This window comes from Cygnus olor, chromosome 1 (genome assembly GCF_009769625.2).
Source record: "Cygnus olor isolate bCygOlo1 chromosome 1, bCygOlo1.pri.v2, whole genome shotgun sequence".
In the NCBI taxonomy this organism is placed as follows: domain Eukaryota; kingdom Metazoa; phylum Chordata; class Aves; order Anseriformes; family Anatidae; genus Cygnus; species Cygnus olor.
In genome coordinates, this window is record NC_049169.1 from 2,241,346 (window position 1) to 2,261,255 (window position 19,910).

General features: G+C 40.8%; 1 protein-coding gene across 6 annotated transcripts in view; it reads right to left on the reverse strand.

The window, feature by feature from the left end:
* EXOC4 (exocyst complex component 4) overlaps positions 1-19,910 on the reverse strand; it is a 382,143-nt gene that overhangs the window by 188,358 nt on the left and 173,875 nt on the right. For all 6 annotated transcript variants that reach the window (XM_040546059.1, XM_040546040.1, XM_040546051.1 and 3 more), the window contains one exon: positions 13,438-13,534. In XM_040546059.1, the coding sequence (XP_040401993.1) occupies positions 13,438-13,534 (97 nt within the window). The remainder of the gene's footprint in view (positions 1-13,437; positions 13,535-19,910) is intronic.

Sequence of the window (19,910 nt, forward strand, 5' to 3'; positions counted from 1 at the left end):
ACGCCACTAGTTTCAATTATTATTACATGGATTGATTCTTAAGTCACAATAAAGACTCAAAAAGAGGTGGTATTAGCTTCTGGTATTTTGTAACATTTTAATATTTCCATATATATATATATATATATATATATATATAAATAATCAGAAACTCATCAACCTGAAGGTACAGACAGAACAAAGGCAATGGCCTCAAACTGTCCCACTGGGCTCCCAAAACCTCAAGTTGCCTCTAACACGAGCAGCACCTGAACCTGAAGGTCCATTTCCAAAGTTCAATTCCCACTCGTATGTCACTGCCTGGATGTTCTCCAGGAACAAAACTATTTACTGGTGTCCATACACTCAAATCAACATCCATAACGCTTGGACAAGCTGTGATTCATGGAGCCTACCTCCGCAGAAACCCAGCCTCGTGCTCTCCTGTTAATGCCCTGTCCCTGAGCCCAGAATCACTTAACCGACCATAAAACCCCACACAACCTAGCACAGCTAGCTGCCTGATGTGGCTATTCATCTACAGATGACAAACTACTCAATGGACCCGCGGAATAAACGTTATCTCCGACTCGTAGATAAGGGAGCAGAGGCAGAGGTGATTAAGCGGTGTCGGATCCACGGTCTGAGAGCATTTCCACTTGGCTCTGCTGCCTCCATACAGGAGGGGGTACCACTCCTGTGCTAAGAGGCTCCCAGCAGGTGCTCCAGATTTCAGGACATCTCGAGAAAGAATATTCTCGTTTTCAAAGCCAAAATAAAAAATCGGCTTTCAGGAATACAAAACAACAGTAAAAAAATAAAATAAAAAGACTAAAAGCCCTTGGTGATGTTTGCTGCTCAGGAAAACCTGCTATACCTCTGTTTAAACAGATGAAAATGTATTGCAACAGCCTTTGCACTGTGTATTGTTACTTTGGTCAAAACCAGACCCCAGCATCCTACCAGCAAGGGCAAAATACATTTATTTTTTTTTAATTAAATGAACACATCTTTGTTTCCCATTCTTTCCTTCCTTCCAGTTTTAAAATGTCAGAACCGAAGCATAAAGGTGAAAGAACTTGTTTACTTAAATTACAGGTAAGGGGAGGGGGGAGCAGACCTGCATTTCCCAGCTGACTTCTTCAGTTCAACATTTAGCATTATTTCTTTTTTTCTTTATGGTTACATCCAGCACGCTTGCTCCAACAGCTTCTTAAAAAAATAAAATAACATAAATCCACCGAATGAAACGAAGTCACCAAATCACCCAAGAGCCCTGACGCTTCAGCAGTGGATAAACAAGAGCAGAAATTGCTATTGTGCATTTCATCTTGGGTGCATTCATGTGCCCAAGGAACCCACCCCAGAGCCAGGGCATCCTTTTCATCCTTTTCCTGCTCCCATTCCCACCAGGTCACATTGCTTTAAGGCAAAAAAAAACAGGAGTTTGCTTGCACGGGAATTATGAATCAGAGTGGAAATTTCATACGTAATCACTTGACAGAGGTGGTAAATAAATTAAAAGACTAAAAATTTAATGAAGAATCCAATATCTAATAAATGTTATCCAAAGGTTTCACTTGTATTTCACACAGAGGTTCCTATCTCTGCTATAAGGAGTGTACAGGTCTGCTCACAGCCTACCAGTGTTATTTAATGTCCCTCATGATGCTGTTTGTTCAGCATCTCCGAGATGATTCACCTTTTGCTCCTGCACCACCACGCCAGTGCAGGATGAACATCCCTATTTTACAGGCGTGGAAGTCAGGCACAGATGGATGAAGTGGTTTGAAACGTGGTCGGAAGGGGAATACAGAAAGAAATGGGTAAAAAGCTGTTTTAATAATCGGTAATTATAGCAGTGAAAAAGGGAGCACAATCAAAGATGGGTCTGAATAAGGAATACGCAGAGGGGAGAAAGATGGGGCTACAGAGATGTGCAGAAAGCTGCTCAGAGCTTGCACGAGGCATTCAAGCCACTTTTTCACCAGATGTGGTCCTCAAATGGAGAAGGTGACCAGATCACCCATGGTATACATACCCTGCCCGCACAGCCTTCAGCGCCAGGCTAGAGGACCGCTCTCCCAGCCGAACTAAGCTGTCACAGACCTGTCACCCTCCAGAGCAAAACCCATTTGTCCAGAGGCAAAGCTACAACAAAATGGAAAAGTCTGGACCTTGATTAATAACAGTGGGAATTTACGACTTGCAGTTACGTTCCACCTATTCCAAACCCGCACAGAATTTATGACTGTTTAACTCACCGCTTCATCCACAACGCCTTCATCCCTGGCTGTCACAGAGCCAGGATTCCCACGTACCGAGCAATACACTTCACGCTGAGGTGTTAATGAATTGACGTCTATAAAAAGCTTGCAAGTTATCAGATGAAAGGGGCTACAGAAGTGCTTAGCAGTGGTATTAAGCAATGTGCAATTACTGCTAATCTATCTGGTATTCAAGATGCCGGGGACCCAAAATAACTAAAATAAAGGCCCACTTCTTCCCTGCAAATTTTATTTACGACTGTTCTGCAGATTGCTAAAAATTACAGAATTTTAAATGAAACCCCAAAGGAACATTCCACCAAAAGCTTATTTTGTGTATGACTCAGTGGCTGAAAAGCATGCTCTTCCATGAGCTGACTTCCCTGCAAGGCAGCTCTTGCGGTGCTGCAAGGACTTTCCTCCTGCCGCCCCAGCAGCACACAGCACTCCCTGAAATCATAGATGAAGACTAAATACTCTGAAAATCTTTTTTTTTTTTCCCCTGTTAATGTACTTGGAGGTTTTCAAAATTCATCTCTGTGCTCTAGCTGGGATAACTGCTGGACTTCCCCAAATTACAGAATTTTATTTTGTACATAAGAACACCAGTTCACTACCAAAGGCTTTTCCCAGAAGATACTTAAACACGTCATATATGTGAAATAAATTTAATTTAAAAACTAAAAATATAAAGCTCAGTAGGGCAAATGGAACCCCAAAAGCTGTCATCCTGGGTTTTGTATCTTTACTGATAAAGGCAAGCACAAAACACAGAAATCACTTTTTTTTTTTTTTTTTAAATCACAAAATAGCTCTACTCTACTTCAATCAAAAATTTATAAAGCTTTATGAAAATAACTACATTAGCTCTCCTAAACTTTTCAGGACTATCATACTGTAACTCAGATTTAGACCACATTAGGTTTTCATCCTTGGATTTCCTCTACTACGCTCAAGGAAAGCCCTCATTGATGTATTTTCTGAATGACTTCCATAAACAGATTGCAAACCTAGAACTTGCTTCTTTTTTTGGAAGAAAAAAGAAAAAATGTGCCTTTTTTTTTTGGGGGGGGGGCCAGCTATGCCTTGTGAATTCTTCTGCTGTTTTGCATGCTTTTTTATTTTATTTTTTTTTTTTTTAGTGTAAGAGATGTACTTACTACATTGGAAATGAAAACTAGTGACATCAAAGCAAGTTTCAGTTCCTGTGGAAGTTCATTCCCCAGTGCCAGAGGAGCTGCCAGAAAAGCCCTGACTCCTGCATAGGGGACCCTTACCTTGTGCTTGAACAGTTTCATACAGCCTGAGAAGCCAAAGCACTGAACATGTATCTCAGCATACAACTCAGGATCCCTAAAGTATTCCAAGATTATGCCATTTTGTACTTAAGATCCTCAAATTAAATAAATGGATCCAATCTTCCCTTCCAACTTTCCTAAACGCTTTTCTGAACAGAAAGTTTTTGGGAGGAGCTGCAGACTCGTTTGAGGGCAGAGACACCTTTGCATAGAGATGTTGAAAAATGAGAGGGCCGGACAACCACCAACCACATGAAGTTCAACAAGAGCAAGTGCCAGATTCTGCACCTGGGATTGGCAACCCTGGATACGTACAGACTGGGGGACAAGAGGCTGGACAACGCTCACAGGCAGTGTTTGATTTTTGGGTGGTCCTGTGAGGAACCAGGAGTTTGACTCAATGATCCTTGTGGGTCCCTTCCAACTCAGGATACTCTGTGATTCTAAGAAAAACAACGCTTATGCTTCTAGTTCCATGGTGGGGTTGGGGGAGAAAAGGAAAACATCAGAAAGAAAAAAACCTGTAAACTTCAGTGCATGTAAGACCCCTTTCAATCACATTTCATCTCCTATTTCTTGAATATAACACCTACAAACTTCTGCAGAACATTCTGTGTAACAGTTTAACACTTAACCGGTTAAAAAATAAATAACTAAAAACGTGATCCTTGGTCCATGCTTCCACTGTACCAGCTCCTTTCCTTCACTCTCAGCTGCAATCTGAAAAGATGACCTTCTTGTAACAAAGGAAGGTTACTCCCCATCTCTAATCATATTCTTGCACCTGTCCTGCTAACAAGGTGCCATTGGGTGATTATAATTTACAGCCAGTTTGAACTCACACAAGACTTAAGCTTCTTTTGAAAGCAAGCTATGCATTTTACATGTCTCACCTCACGGGTCCCCGCTACAATAATCCGCACCAATTCGTTTGTCTGCCTGGGTAAAGCACCAACAGCAAATCAGGCAGTCACTGCCGCGGCCTGTATGTTCGTGCTGGAGAGGTCTGGATTAAAGGAATAAAATAACTTTTCCTAGAGGCGAGCTAATAGACAAAATTTTACATCAAAACAGAGCTTAAAAAAGCCAAAGAATTTCAAGTATATTGAATTCTCTTAAAGAAAAATACACATTTTGTACAGTCTGTAAGGTAAAATACACTGGAAAATATACTAGTAGGATCGCCTTTCAGAGGCTTTGCCTATTTTACTCATGGGTAAGGAAATGCTCTGATGTAGAATTATTGGTCCAGTGACATGGTGTAGAAATACAACAGGAATTCCCTGACTACCTGCTAGGTCTGGTATTGGACAAGAACCACTAAATGAATTTAAAGAAAACTGTCTCCTTCCTTGTGGAATGTCCTTCCTTTGGTCCTCCATGGGCTGCAAGAGGACAGGCCGCGGGGGATCTTCTGTTGTGTGCCTGGAGCACTGTCTCCCTCTCCTTCTCCTCTCACCTACGCATTCACAAGGCCTGTTTCTCTCACAATTTTTCCTCACTCCTCACTGCCTGGGAAGTACTTTGCTCTTTCCTAACTACGCTGTCACAGAGGTGCCACCGGCTTTGCTGATGGACTCAGCTGTGTCCTGAGGGGGGGAGCCATTTTGGAGCTGTCTGGAACAGGCCATGACCAACATGGGGCAGCCCCTGGTCTCCTCCAAAAGGCCACCCCTGCAGTACCCCCCAAAAACCTAAATCCTCCAACTTAAACCCAGTACACTTCCAGCCATCATAGCTACTATCACCTACAAAAAATACAATACTTAAAGAAGTGATTTCAGGTTTCTAGTTGGTGCTTGGAAGAGGCCAGTTTGTAACGGAGAACATTGGACTTCTAACCTCAGCTGTTAACAGGAACTCAAATGGAAAGCTAGGAATTGCATTCATAGGAGCTAGAACAAAAGCAGCAGAAGTTTCAGCATCAAATGATGATCTATGGAAACAGCAAAAGTAGAACTCAAAAGCTGTCAGTATCAGGAAAACTAGATCGGCTCTGACCTATGCATTCCCTTTGGGAATTATGGACACCAGAGCTAAAAGTAAAGTTTTTAAAAAGTCAGTGCAGGAAAATAAAACCCACCAGCAGAGAGAAACTGCTACACAGCCGCTAACAGTAACATAAATTGACTGCATAAGGACATGGAGTCACTCTGCCTTCTCTGGTGGCTCATTACACCAGGATGTAGAAAGACATGGTTCAACTTAGTCTGTGGTTCTCAACATTTTTAGCCCTTTTTGCTGACTTATTGCACAGGAAATACAGCATTGCTATTGCTATTTCCAGGCCAAAGATCACATAAAACCTTGGTAGTATAAAACTTTATACGGTTTTGTCTTGGCTCAAGCTTATTTCAATAGCAACAAAGCTGCCCGACAGGGAGATTATTAATGTCTAACTTGTTTGTAGCTTCACCTTGGGTTTAAATATTCGGTTTTTGTTTTGTTTTGATTTTTTTTGTTTTCCCCCCCAAAATTTATACCATATATTGCAACGGTGTAACAAAATTAAGTGGTCATTGCATAAAGAAAAATCTATGGACCCGTAACAAGAAAGCGCTGGATACAGACTCTTGGACAGTACAGAAAAATAACAAGCAGACTCAAGAACAAGGAAGTTCTACCACGAACATCCATCTCTCAGCAGAGTTAAGGATAATAATGATTCACCTGAACAATGCATTGGAATGGTTAGCTAACACCAAAGAAAGCTGTAGATACCAGAGAGCTTATGTATGTAATTGCTAGTTAAGTTATTGAAGAGGATCAGTAATAATGGATTAGTTTGGTCTATACAACCACATTTCATAACCATTGATTTCACCATAAGTGTGCTGGTAAAAACATCAGTTAGATTAACAATGTCTTCATAGCACCATGCTGGCTTTTCCTCATTTTAAATTTTGGTGTAACACTACAACAAGCTTAAAAAGTCAAAAATAGCCTTTCTCCAGTCCAACATCACCTCTTCTACTTGGAGGAAACCCCATCACTATTCTCAACCCAGTATGCAATCAACGTTTTTTTGCCAACTTGTTAACATACATCCACCAGTGATGCTCATCATCTCTTTGGGAATGCACGAAGAAGCAGATCTACACAAGGTTTGCTGGTGTATTTCAAGACTTGCTGTCAGGACATGACTCAGGTCTTGTCATGCAGTATTCAAATGGAATAAATAAGTCACTGAAAACTTGTATGACTAAATCTCTACTTATACTACAATGAAAATAACAGTGTTCAGCAATATAGGGAACTTTAATCTTACTCCATGAAAACATGAGTTAAATTGCTAGAATTAACCTAGCCAGTGTTTCTATTAAGAAATGAGCTGAAACTACTTTGTTGGCTTGATGAACATAATATGGGTTAGAAGTAATTAGCTATCATGGAAATGAATGAATGCTGCTCTCAGCTATTCAATGCAAGTTCTTGCAAATGTCAAATTTCTATGTTGCTTCAGGTTGTATTTCATCCGACAGAAAGGAGGAGCTGGAAAGATGTGAAATTTCTGACAGGCTGTTGATTTCCTGTATGGATGAAGCATGTTTGAAAACTCAAAACTTGACTGATCTGCTGAAGCACATTCTCTGACAGACAATATAAAATCAATGCATCACATATTAAGAGGTTTTTTTTTTGGCGTGTAAGAGTTTTTGTTTGTGTGGGAGGTGGGGGGGATCGCTTTATTTTCTGTCATCGAAAATGAACAGCCTTACCTTAAGGTTTTTATAAACTGTCGTCTTTAATCAGACACACACAGTAGGACTGTCAGTTCTCATAAGGCATTGGGGGAATAAAAAAAGCACAAAACATGAAGCTGTTCCCCATCCCCTTCCCGTGCACGCGTCCCATTTTTGCAATGGCCTCAGTCAGAACTAAACCTTTTCTTAGCAGTGTCACAACAACAAGCTTTTCTGAAATGTGTCTTTATAATTCAGCAATGCAGACTTTATGAGAGCTTGTCAAAAGGAAAAGAGTTAGGATTCGCCTGCAAGAAACATTCATTCTTGCTGTTGACAGATATAAAGTACTAAATGTCAACAGCAAGGAACTCATCAACTAAATGTCTTCTAAACACTCATTAAACCAGGGGGAGAAAAAAAATTCAGTAGGTGGGTGTCAAATTGCTCCCTTAAGATTTTGTTGCTTGCGATTGAGGTCAATTGAAGTAAACAGTGAGTGTATGAAAAGTTGCATCAAGCACCTGTCACATTCAAGGACAAGTATTAACGATTCCAAAATAAAGACGTGAATATTAAGCAGCACGATGACTACTGGTACCATAAGGAGAAGCAGCAGTCGAGACCTCCTGATTTGAGCCCCATTTGCCTTGTTTCACTGCAGACCTTGCAGGAAGGCACGATCTCCCTGCCTCAGTAGCCTTGCTCAGTAAAGAGAGAATACTGCCTACCTTGCAGAAGCAAGATTTAGATGAGCTAAGTGGTATTTCCCCCCTCTTTTTGAAGATAAGGGGTGTCTGAATGCAAGACTTAAACTATGCATGAAACCTGGATAGTTATATTCTGAAGGGGTCACCGGCATTAAAAGTGTGCAAATGATGTTTTCCTGTGTACGTAAGAGCATCTTGGATTTAAATCTTTTTTTTTCCTTAACCCCTTCTCCTCTGAATATTATTCATTGGGAAATACAGACTTTAGTCAGTCAGTATTATTTTATAAGTTCCATCTCCTAACTTGAGAGTCAGTTTTATTGATTTCTCTAAAATCGAGTCCTTCGCTTTCAAAAAGCTAAAAACATCAGCTCTCATTATTTACCATTATCTGTGCCCTAAGAGTATTTGACATTTTCCACCTACTTCAATAATAATATATTACTCTTAGACTGATAAAATGCCACACATTTTTCTTAACCATCCTGGTATCATTTAACATACCCTCAACATACTAAAAGTAACTAACAAACTAATCAAATTCTCACACTCCTTTTGCTTCCAAAGTAACACATTCTGCAGTATCAAATATTAATTTTATAGTATATCACTGTAAGATATTACAGCATATTTTAAAATTAAATTAGCTGTTTACTATTACAGCTGTAAAACTAACTAATAAGAGGGATTATCAGTGACATACACATGTTCTTAATTATACGCACAGCTTCGTATCAATTACAGGTATGCAGCTACGAACACTGCTCAACTGCAGCAACAGTTGATGTTCGCAAAGGCCAAAAGGACTTAGATGCCCCCTGAGAGCTGCCAAGGTCTTTGCCATTGCTTCTTAACATTTTGAAAATAAACAGAGGATTAAAACTCTACATACAGTACCTTTCATCTTGACATATCCTGTATTAAATAGCAGCTTGACATGATTATTTCTAAAGTATGGAAAGCTAAGACGTTACTGTTAAAACATATGTACCTGCATGTACGTATATATCCTGTATATCGTGTACATCCCTCCCAAGGACAGGTTACCAGTGGAGTCTGAAAGGTGACCTTCAGCAGTTTAGAGCAGATTGCCACCAGCTGGTGAGGAGCAACACTGGTATCAACAAGCAGCGAAAGAAAATTACTATTCTCCATGACTATTCCCTAAAGCATTAATTTTATTTATTAAAAGAGCAATCACTCTTTTTTCACTGTTAATACAGACGAAAGAAAATTAAATTCCAAAAATGTTAACAGTTGAAAAGCTACTGCTGTAAACGACAAGGACCAACCAGTTTAAATGAACATAATCATTCAATTGTTAAATTAAATTGTCAAACTGTATACTGCCTGTCCCCCCGACTCCCAACCTCTGAGCAGCCTGATATAATGGGAATTGGCAAACTTTGCAATGCCTTGGAGCACTGCACACAACTGAGTGTTAAACTTCAGTCTTTGCACCTCAAACATCATCACTGGAGTGAAATCAGTAGGGTTTTTGTTGTTGTCGTTTGGCTGGATTTTTTTGGTACGCAAATCAACACTTCATTTTCACTTTCTTACTGTCCACACTTTGAAATCGAAGATTCTATGAAGGCAGGGATTACATATTGCTGACACGGTGTACTTGTTCCCATCTGGCAAAGACTGAAACACTATGACAGACACTGCCTGGTCGAGAGAGAGGTAAAGGGTGCCAAGTCAATTTAGCCATTCTAGAGCCCTTCTTCACAAGGATACAGTTTCATGAAGAAATGACTGCTTCTTCCGAATCAATGAACACTTTGCTTTCTCTTCCATTCCACAACCCTTTTAATTGCTGCTTGATCTTAATGAAGTGTGGCTGATACTAATAAATAGATACCCTTGCGGCTTTAATACCCAATATCCAAACAACGTTCAACTGCATTAGCATCAGCGGTGCTTTCACGATTCAAAATGCCATCATCCCCTCCATCTCGAGCCCCTCCTGTCCCTCCCCCTTAAGCCTCAAGACTGCAGACATCTGTTCTTCAATTGTCTGGTAATAAACATACTCTATAAAGCATATGTAGAATGATTATTACCCTGAAGAGCCAAGTGCCTTTCAAATGCCAGCTGAAACAAATAAACAACAAAAAAAAACCAACCACCAAACAAATGTTACAACAGACATCACTCAGGCTGTTCAATATTCCACAACGTAAGGGCTTCAGCATTGGTCCCACACATTTCCTTCCTCCAACGGGAGACGTCAGTCCACAGACCAATAACACCAGCACTTCAACGATCCGGGCAGATGCTGGTTAGCAATGAAGGATGAAGAAAGCAACTGGACTCTTTTGGTAACTTTTATACTTTGACACCTCCCGCAATATGTAATTAAGGAGAATCAGATGTGTGTTCCTCTTCAATTTGTAAATGCAATTAGTTTTCATATGTAGTTAGTAAAATCTATTCCCAGTAATCATCTCCACTAGAATACCCACTTGTCTTCCAAAAATTCGCTATTCATTCATTATGTGTGTGGTGGTGTCATTATATCCTGGTAATTAATCTGGGGCCTGGTGAATCTCAGTTGTCCTAGTGGAAATTAAGGGCCCACATCCCAAACGGCATAACGACTCATTTCCCAACTCCGGCTTGTTGCTCTAAATGAATTTGAGGAAAGGCAGATTTTGAAAACCACTTGGACGTATCTGCCCTTCGACTCTCTGTGGTTGTAGGTAAGAGTTCCTCTAAATGAACTTTTGTTACTGGAGACACGGGCACCAACGTGCAGCCCACTGAATGCCTGCCGACTCCTGAGTTCTTCAAAAGGGGTCTGGATCCAAGCTCAGTCTCAGTTTGCAAACAAAAAAGGATACAAAATAAGGCTATTATAACCAGTAAACTTAGCTCTTCAATTCTGTAACTCTCTGATGTGATGGAAAATGACACTTTTCTATCAGTAGCACAAAGAGATTAATTCAGACTGATGAATATGAATGCTCTGGTTACAACTCTCCACTTCACATTACTCTGCTGAATTACATTTTAAAGCCACCACTTAAAGTGATGCTTAGCCTTTAAATCATCGCACCAATGTCTGGTTTCCCAGTGATCCAGTTAGCTTAATACTTTTAAGAAGCACTCAGCATCCTAATAAAATCAGCTAGTCCACACAGTGTTAAAACTTCCCTGCCAACGTACTTATGTGAACTTGATAAAAATAAGAAAAAAATCTTCTAAATAAAATATCGATCATTTTGAATTCAAAACAGATTCATTTTAAGCCTGTACTGGCAACATCGATGAAAGATGATTGAGACGGGCCATAAGCAGCCTCGAAAACAAATGGAAAATAAAGCAAGTGAAAACTTCACACCTCTGCAGCAATTACCTCCTGGAGAGCTTGACACTTAATACAATAATGCCTAGAAAAGGGTGGCAAAGATCTAACCAAGAAGCAATAGACACATAAAATGATGTGACAGAAATTATCGCACGTATCGATATTTTAGCAAATCCCCCATACTCAGCATTTACAAATGACAGCCAGCACCATACAGCCAATTTTAACAGGAGTCAGTGGTTATGCCAGTCGGTGGGGTAGGACAGGTCACTGCTATTGACTCCCATCAGGAACAGAATTCCCTAAAAGCACTTATTGCCCAAAGAAATCCAGTGCTATGCTCTGTGGATTATTAAGGCAGGTAAAAATCACATTTTAGAAGTTTCTACATTCTTCACCTACAGACAAACTCATCCCATTCGACAGTAAGAAAAAGGTAAGCTAGATCATGGAGTATTTTCCTTTTCTCCATGCAGTTATTGATGCACCACTCAACACACGAAAGTGAAGATGTTGCAGATGGTTAGTAAGAAAAATATATTGTACGCAGATACCTTAATCTTGATGTAATTATTTTTTATGAAGCAAATTATTTCTACTGCCTATCTTGCAAGCTGGTATTGAAAGTGAAGTGTTTGTGAGGAGTGCTATTTAAAGCAGAGCACTCATGTTTGACTAGGATGGCAAAAACAGAGGAAAAAAATGAAGCAGAGAAGCAAACAGAAAGCAAAAAGCATCTCACCAGTTTCTAAATCAATGTGAAGCAACTCATCAATAAAAATAAGAGTATTCCCACCCCCCTCTGAGCTTGAAAGAAGCCTGCAAATTCATTTAAGATGAAGGGACCAAATTCTATGTCCTAGTGGTAATCTTGAATAGCTTATTGCATCTTAACCACACCTCCTTTTCTGACAATAAAATAGTTGAAAAACATACATTACGGCCTAGGAAAATAATTTTCAGCATATTTCTTTCATTTCAAAAGAGATGGGTGTTGAAATAAAATGCACTTATGAAATTATCATTATAGGCATCCACCAATAAATGAAGAGCGTACAGTGCACACAACCCTTTTTTCTAGGGAAGATCTGAAACACTGTAACGAATTTTAGTACGTCACATATTTTAATGTCTTCACAACCAGTGCTGTTCTAAAGATTATTGAAATATCTGGTGTCATGACACCAAAAATTTACATTTGCAGAATTAATGCACTTTCCCTCTGCATTTTTAAGTCACAAGAAGTCACAACTGACCAGTTCTCAGCTGTTGAGATGACACTCAGAATAACCTTGCTCTCATGACCAGATTCCAGTTTCTTGTCTTTATTACTCTTTTACTATTGCTTGCTTTTAGTGCTGGAGAAAAAATGCCCTGTTGGTTGACTGACTCATGATAATGAGTAAGGCAAACAGAGCAAAGGAGGGAAGTGCTCTCTGAAGATGCTAGCCCTGAATAGGAAAGGACACGTCTGATGATAAAGAAAAGCCATGCAAGGAAAAAGCAGAGGTGGAAGACTGACATTAACTGAGCAAAAAAGTCATATTATTTAATTCCAGCAAAAACTAAGAAAATGAACTGCTAGACTGCAAAGTAAAAAGAGCAAAATTAAAGCACCAGAGGTGAGCAACTTGGTGAGAGGTGATGTGTTATAGACTTGTTTAAAGTTCCAGCAGTCCTTGGTAAGCTATGAATTTCTGTGATTTTAGTAACTGGCACAGCACTTTAGACCAGGCATTTAATTTGCAGTCCATAGACCATAATTGTTTATCAAAGAATGAACTTACCTTGCAGCTCATAAAGTATCCTTCTGACTTTTTAATAAGCATAATGGACAAATGGGTAAGTGATAAATAACTTCTGACAGGCTGCAACTAAACTTTTCCCTGCGTGGGCCAATAATAAATTGCACTGTTCAATGGAAAGGGGTTGCCCAGGCAAGCAGTCCCACTGGAGCTCTAGCTTATCTTGAAAACGATGAAACAAGCACTGGTGACAAGGTCAGCTAGCGTTTACTTCTTAAACACGTGCACAACAGCTTTACAAGCCCAAAAATACATACAGAAATTGCTGGGAGGTGTTACCACAGAACCCGCAATGTGCCCATAAATAAAGTAGGTTAATTCCATTTATTCTAATTATTTACATCTGTAGAAATAGAAAAAATATGCAGAAAGTCTCACTTACCTGAGGAGTGGATGAAAGATGATGGTTATGTTTCTGGCTCCTGGTTTGCAGACAAACTTGGATCCTCCACCTTCAATTAAGTTATCATCCGGTCCTCCTGGAAAATAACACATAACAAGTTGTTTAACAGAATCCAAACATCCCTTGATTTTTAGATACTAAGTGATAATTAAACATTTAGACATGTCTGTAAATGTTATTATATTTAACACTACTCTCAAGAGTCCATTTGGGGCTCTCAAGAGTCCATTTCCTGCAGCGAGTCTTGTAATTTCCTAGCAGAAGACTCCATCGCCCAAGCGAAAGTTGCGTACAAACAGGCTCTCAGCTATGGAGAAGTAAATGTGCTGTGTTTGGCGCACTCTTGGGAAGTAGAACAAGCTCAGAGAGTGTAATTTATACACCTCAGGTCCAGACTGCAGAGTTTCAAGTGGCATGAAACAGCCACCTTCATGTCATCGCAGCAGAAGCAAAGTCACTTCCATAAGGCAGCTCCTAACACCAAGATACTCTAAATCAGGATATTGAGACAGGAGAAAGGGGGGAGAACAAATACTCCCTCTAAATCTCAATTTCTTAGAACTCTTGCATCTCCTGAGACCAATGAAGACTACTTGTTGCCCTTCCAGAAGGGCACGTTTTTAAGAGAACAGGTCTGATGCCTCTCATATTAGCATAAAAAAAATAATCTGATTCTGAAATTAGTAGCAATTCACCATACAATGTCCCTGTATTTTTGGTCACAAAACTCAGACAATTTTCTTACTGGTATCATCTGACAAATAACCCTATCAACTAAGTTTTTGGACTAAAATCCCAAAAATAACCCGAAATACAAACTTGGGCAAAGTCTCTATCCCAAACGTTATTAAGCCATTTTTATTTTGCATGTGAACTCTCCTTAATGATTGAATAATAATAAATACAGAACCTAATCACATTACTATGATAGCTTTATAGGCAGGAAAATGACAAAGTACTTGAAATCAAAAACACCACCAACAGATTATTGAATTTTTTGACCCTGACATCGGTCTGCCTTGAAACGAGAAGAAGAATATCTTCAAACTGGAAAGCGCAAGAGAAGGAGGAACACAACCACCGAGTGACTCCGAACCTCTTTCAAAGTGAAGTTTATGCACTTCAGGCCATTACCTAAAACCAATCCATTAAGGGAAAAAGAAAAAGGTTTAAAAAAAAAAAAAGTTCCTCAGTGAGTTAATTGGCTCTCCTGTTAGCAACCTCACAGCAAGGACTGGTCATCTACGCCAATTCTTCCATACTCTAGAACAGTCCCTCCAGGTCAGGATTGTTCTGTACAAGCTGATGCAGAGCCAAAGATGTTGTTTCTGTGCCTTGGTAAGGGGAAGAGATTAAATTCCCTATGGAATCAACGAGGAAACCAGGGAACACAGAGGACAAATCAACTGTCCGAGGTCCCCACGTGAATGAAGAGCGAAGAGAAGCAGCTCCTTGCGCTTCCTAACTGCCAGGCTGTGGGTGTTTGCCTACAGACACCAGTCTATATGCTGTGCATAGTGCCCTACCTACCCTGTTATATGATCGCTGTATGTGTGTGGCTGTGGAGGCTGCTTAGATGCACTCCCCAAGCAAACCATGTGTACCTGTGCTCGCTATATGGCTGTGAGCTGACAGCTCCCTGGGCACACAGTTTGGACATGGGGCTTCTTGGTACTTGCCACGTTAACTTAAGGTTTCGTGAAACACGAAGAAACAGCTAAGGACCGAGTTTATAACACTTTACTGAACACAGTTAGAGAGACCTCAAAAAAAAAAAAAAAAGGAAGAAAAGGAAATTCAAGAATTTCAGCTTTCATCCAAAAAAGTTAACTTGCACAATGTGACTGTTTAATCGTGGAAGAAAAGAGGCAAAACTTCTAGGAAAAGAAAGTTATCTGCTTCCCCTATTAACGTCACACCCTGCAATTTCCAGCGGGGTCTGTCTCTTAACAGGCTTATTGAGGAATTCATCCAAGCATGAACTACTGAGGCAGGAAGAAGGAAATCCGGGCTCAAATTAAGGACGGGTGTTATTCTTGTTACATCAAGTCACCCCGCGCTAATCAATATTATTGACTGGCACGAACTCCTTAGTGAGGAATGAAGCCATCTGTCTTTTCTGCTTGGCCACATTATGCAAGATGTGGGAAGAACAGCGCACCAGCCCTGACAGAAAAATATGCTTTGTATCTTCTCAGCTCTTAGCTTTCAATTAATAATAACGAAGGCTCCATATGTAGGTGTAAGCCACAAGGGGAAGTAATTGTGTTTGTATTCAAATATTTTACCTTGAAAAATCACACGGAGATGTAAATCCTATTCCCGATGATGCCCCGTACATACCAATAACACCACAAGAGGTACGGCAGCCTGCACAGCACCTCCTACCTTTACACCCCTCGACGCTGCCATCATATGCCTATGGACCCCAAATTGCATCTCAGCTGCCCAATGTTAGCACAACCCTACTCATGCCCAGCTGTCACATGGAGGTGCAGTGCTGTTGTTTACCACAATTTACTGTGTTTTGTCATGATAACACTTGGAGAAAAGCCCAAATCGGAGCAAAAAAAGAGCTTACAATGGCATCGTCTGCCTGTTCACGGGGATATCTCTAGTACCTGCTGGCACCAAGGGCTGAAACGCGCCGTAATGTTGACTGACCAACGTGATACCCCCCATGCAGACAATGTCCCAGACCAGGCTCTGTGCTGTAGACCCAACAGACACGTCCATAAAAAATACAGTCTTAATACCCCTTCATCCTTATGGATTCCTGCCAAGAACATCTCTTGCAGGGAGGTCAATTATCATTCATCCGACCTATGGAGAAACCAATGACTCCTGACCAGGTGGCTGTAGAGAAAACAGGTAGAAAATGAAGGAAGAGAGGGAAAAACACCTGTTTTTTGGAGTATTTTTTCCCCTTTTCAAGATGATTATCAGCCAGGCAGGTTGCTTAGTCTCTGGACCAAACAAGAGCTAAGCACACAAACACGGTACCGCTGGGTTGTCCCAAACACATGCCACGTCCACACGAGCAGACTCCAAGAAAACGATCCACCTCATTAGGGAAAGGGAGCTGTACAGCCTAATTCCCAGGGAGCACTGAAGATTTTAAGCTGCATGTAAGCGCTCAGCTTTATTGCCATGACAGCTCACCATAAGCACTGACTACAGGGCTAGCCATCCATGCTCGCAGATGTACAACATCCCGATGCACGCAGCTCTCCAATAACCATCTGGACCAGGCGTACATCATTGCTTCAGCAATGCCACACCACACAACTCTTTCATTTGTATTGCAGGGCTGTTTTTTTTTTTTTTTTAGTTTAAGGCAAGAAATTATAACAGCCACATTTCATAGGCACTAGAAAAAAAACACTAAACGTTTCACAGCTGTCAAAGTACTATTGTTGTAGCTGTTCCTTCTTAAGAGCACTGGCTTGCTGATTTAATCTGTCTGGTAATAAATTATGAGACCAAAAAAGAAGAAAAAAGTTGAGGTGAAGTGAGATTTGTCATGGAGCTAATGACATCCTCACGCTGTGCTAGCAATGAAGTGTGCCCACCTGAATGCCACTGTGAGTGGGAGTCAGAGACGGGGCCATTAGGAGCGCAGCTGAACGGTTCTGAAATGGAGCCGAAAATGTCATGCTTCAGTATGAAAAAACAAGATTACCACGAAAGCCAGAAACTCTGCACACATTTTGAGTCTGAACAAACATTAACACTGCTTCAAGTTTCCATTCTGCCTGGTATTTTTCTGGGGGAAATGTTCGCCATGGATTCCCCCCAGTTTTAGTGCTGACACCCTGTTATCTGCAGACATGGCAGGTCTCAAAATGATAACATCAAGTTTCCTTGCCCCAGAAAGACAACAATGGGTACTTTGTTCTATCCAGAAGAAGAGGTAAAAGAAAGAAGACATTTTTATTAAATTAAGACAAAAGGTATTGCGACTTCTTGAAGGTATTCAGATATTTATAGAATTTCCCAGGAACATTTACGCTTTGCTGATCCATTATGGCAACTCAAACAGTTCAGCATCAATATATATAATTTTTAATTGACCAGGCTGGGAGTTTTTTTCTGCCATGAAGTTACTCCAGCTCAAAGCTGTCTACAACAATTTGAAGTCTACCTGTATTTCCCTAATTTACTCTTTTCAGAAAACATACTGAAGCCCATGATAACAATGCTGAGGATTAATAGCGGTCTTCAGGAAGCGTCTCAATGTGCTTCGCAAATGCATTAAAGTACTCTTCAATATTCTTATGCCTGTTGTGTATGCTGAAGCAGCGAAGAAGCCATATCTTAAGTTAGATGGCCCACAACTCACACTGCAAAAGGTTCCCTGGCACTCCCTGATGCTGACCCACAACTTTGCAATCAGTGCAATGCTCGCTACCTCCTCTAACCAAGGACTGCCACGTTCAAGGAAAACGCTTGATCCTAACTTGAAATGAAAAAAAAAAAAAGCTCAGACATCCTGCAATTCCCTCATTTCTCATCACCATCCCTGGGGGTGTTCAAGGAAGTTGGACGTGGAGCTTCGGGACATTGTTTAGTGGGTGACAGCGGTGGTAGGGGGATGGTTGGACCAAATGATCTTGGAGGGCTCTTCCAGCCTTAATGATTCTATGAAACAGAAAAAGGAAATAATAGTGTTTATACTTCCTTTTCCTAATTTCTTCTTATTGAAACAATTTTCTCCATAAGGGTCCAAGATTTAATGCAAGTTATTACTCTTCAACATCCCGTTTAAAGATGAATCACATCCCCCTCACTCTCTTGATATGTTCCTTGAAGGACATTGACACATCAGAGAGGAGGTAGCTCAGCATCTGGGAAGAGGCTCCTTGCACCTTTTAAAATCAGTTCTTCTCTTAGTAAGAAAGTTGGTGGGTTTGTTTTTTGTTCTTTTCAAACAAGGGAGGGAAAGCTCTCTCTGCCTCTAATAAGGGTACTTGAAGAGGGTGAGATTTCTTACACTTTGTGTTCTGCAATGTCACTGCAGAGCACCATAAAATGTTACCTAATTGTTTCGGAGCCACGTCTGCCATAAAGCATTTCATCCTCAGCCCCGATACACTTTAAATCCTAGCAGGAAGAAAGATTTTCCCTGTGCTTAGTGAGTAAGTAAATCCGGCCTGAAACATCCAGGATACGCTAATCTAGTCCCAACGGAAACCACAGCCACCCAAAACCCATGAGTACCATTAGCTAGCCTGGGCAAATCTTTCCTATTTCCTCTCTTCCCCTCCTATCCCCTGTCTCAGCACAGGACAACTTCATTTATTTCTCTGCAAGTGCAAACTTTTCAGCTAAACAAGTTCCAGGCACGTAGCGAACAATTCTTCAGCACCTCTCTGTGATCAAAGTGCCTTTCCTAGCGAGCCACTTCACGTTAATCTATGCAACCATAAAAAGAATATAAAAAAAAAATACAGGCTTTGAAGCCACAACAATCAAGCAATCAACACAGCTTGCAAATCAATGCTGCCTCCTCCATCCTGAGCATCCGAGCAAACTTTTATAGGAGAAAAGGAAGCGGTTTAGATGGTACGGTCCTTCCCAAAAGTTCTTGATTATGTGGAGATCGACAGCATAGCTATTACCTGGGTATCATCTTCAAGGTATGGAAATAATTTTATTTAGCATGAAAGGGAAGAAAGCCCAAAGACAGCAAAGCAGGTTATTAGAAAACAGAGCTCAACAGAAAAGAACGATTGATCTGTGCTATTATGGAACAATAAGAATGGGGCTTCATAAACAGCCTCCTCCTTTTTCATATTTTTGTGCATTAGGGCTCAATTGTCTCACAACTGCATCTCCTGAAAACTGCATCTCCTGAAAAAAGCCACACACGAGCGTCAAGTTCCCTTTTTACTCTCCTGATTCACAGCAGTGATTCAATGGGTTGGTAACTATCTTCATGTTGGTTTTAGAAAGAAGGAGACAATTATCTTCTCTGCAGTTCTTTGGCATGTCTTGAGTCATCCAAGTTGAGTTTTTCAAACTACTCCAAGGTACCTGCTTTAGGCAGGAAGTAAGGGCTCAGCCACCAGCTCTCCTGCGATGCGCTCTCCTGTGGGATAGAAACGAGGCATTTAACTGTCCTACACCACCAGGAGGGAAGTGATGGGGCAGGATCCGGTCTGTCCCTTCCGTCTCCAGCCTTCCCCTGGGGAACAAAGCACGTAGGGCATCCTGCCCCTAAAATAAACTTTGTCAGGGCTTCAAGCACCTTGACTGCCAGTCCTATAAGTAGGGTGGCAGAACCTAGGTCGGTCTTCCCTGAAACCAAGTAGGTTTAACCAGGTGAACAAACAAAACATCTACTAGAAGCCCCAGAAGTGCCCAGCCCCATACTCTGAGCAGCTCGTGATCGAATGCCAGCTCCGCAGAAAATAATCAGGAAAATTCCAAATCCACAGCACCTTCCTTCT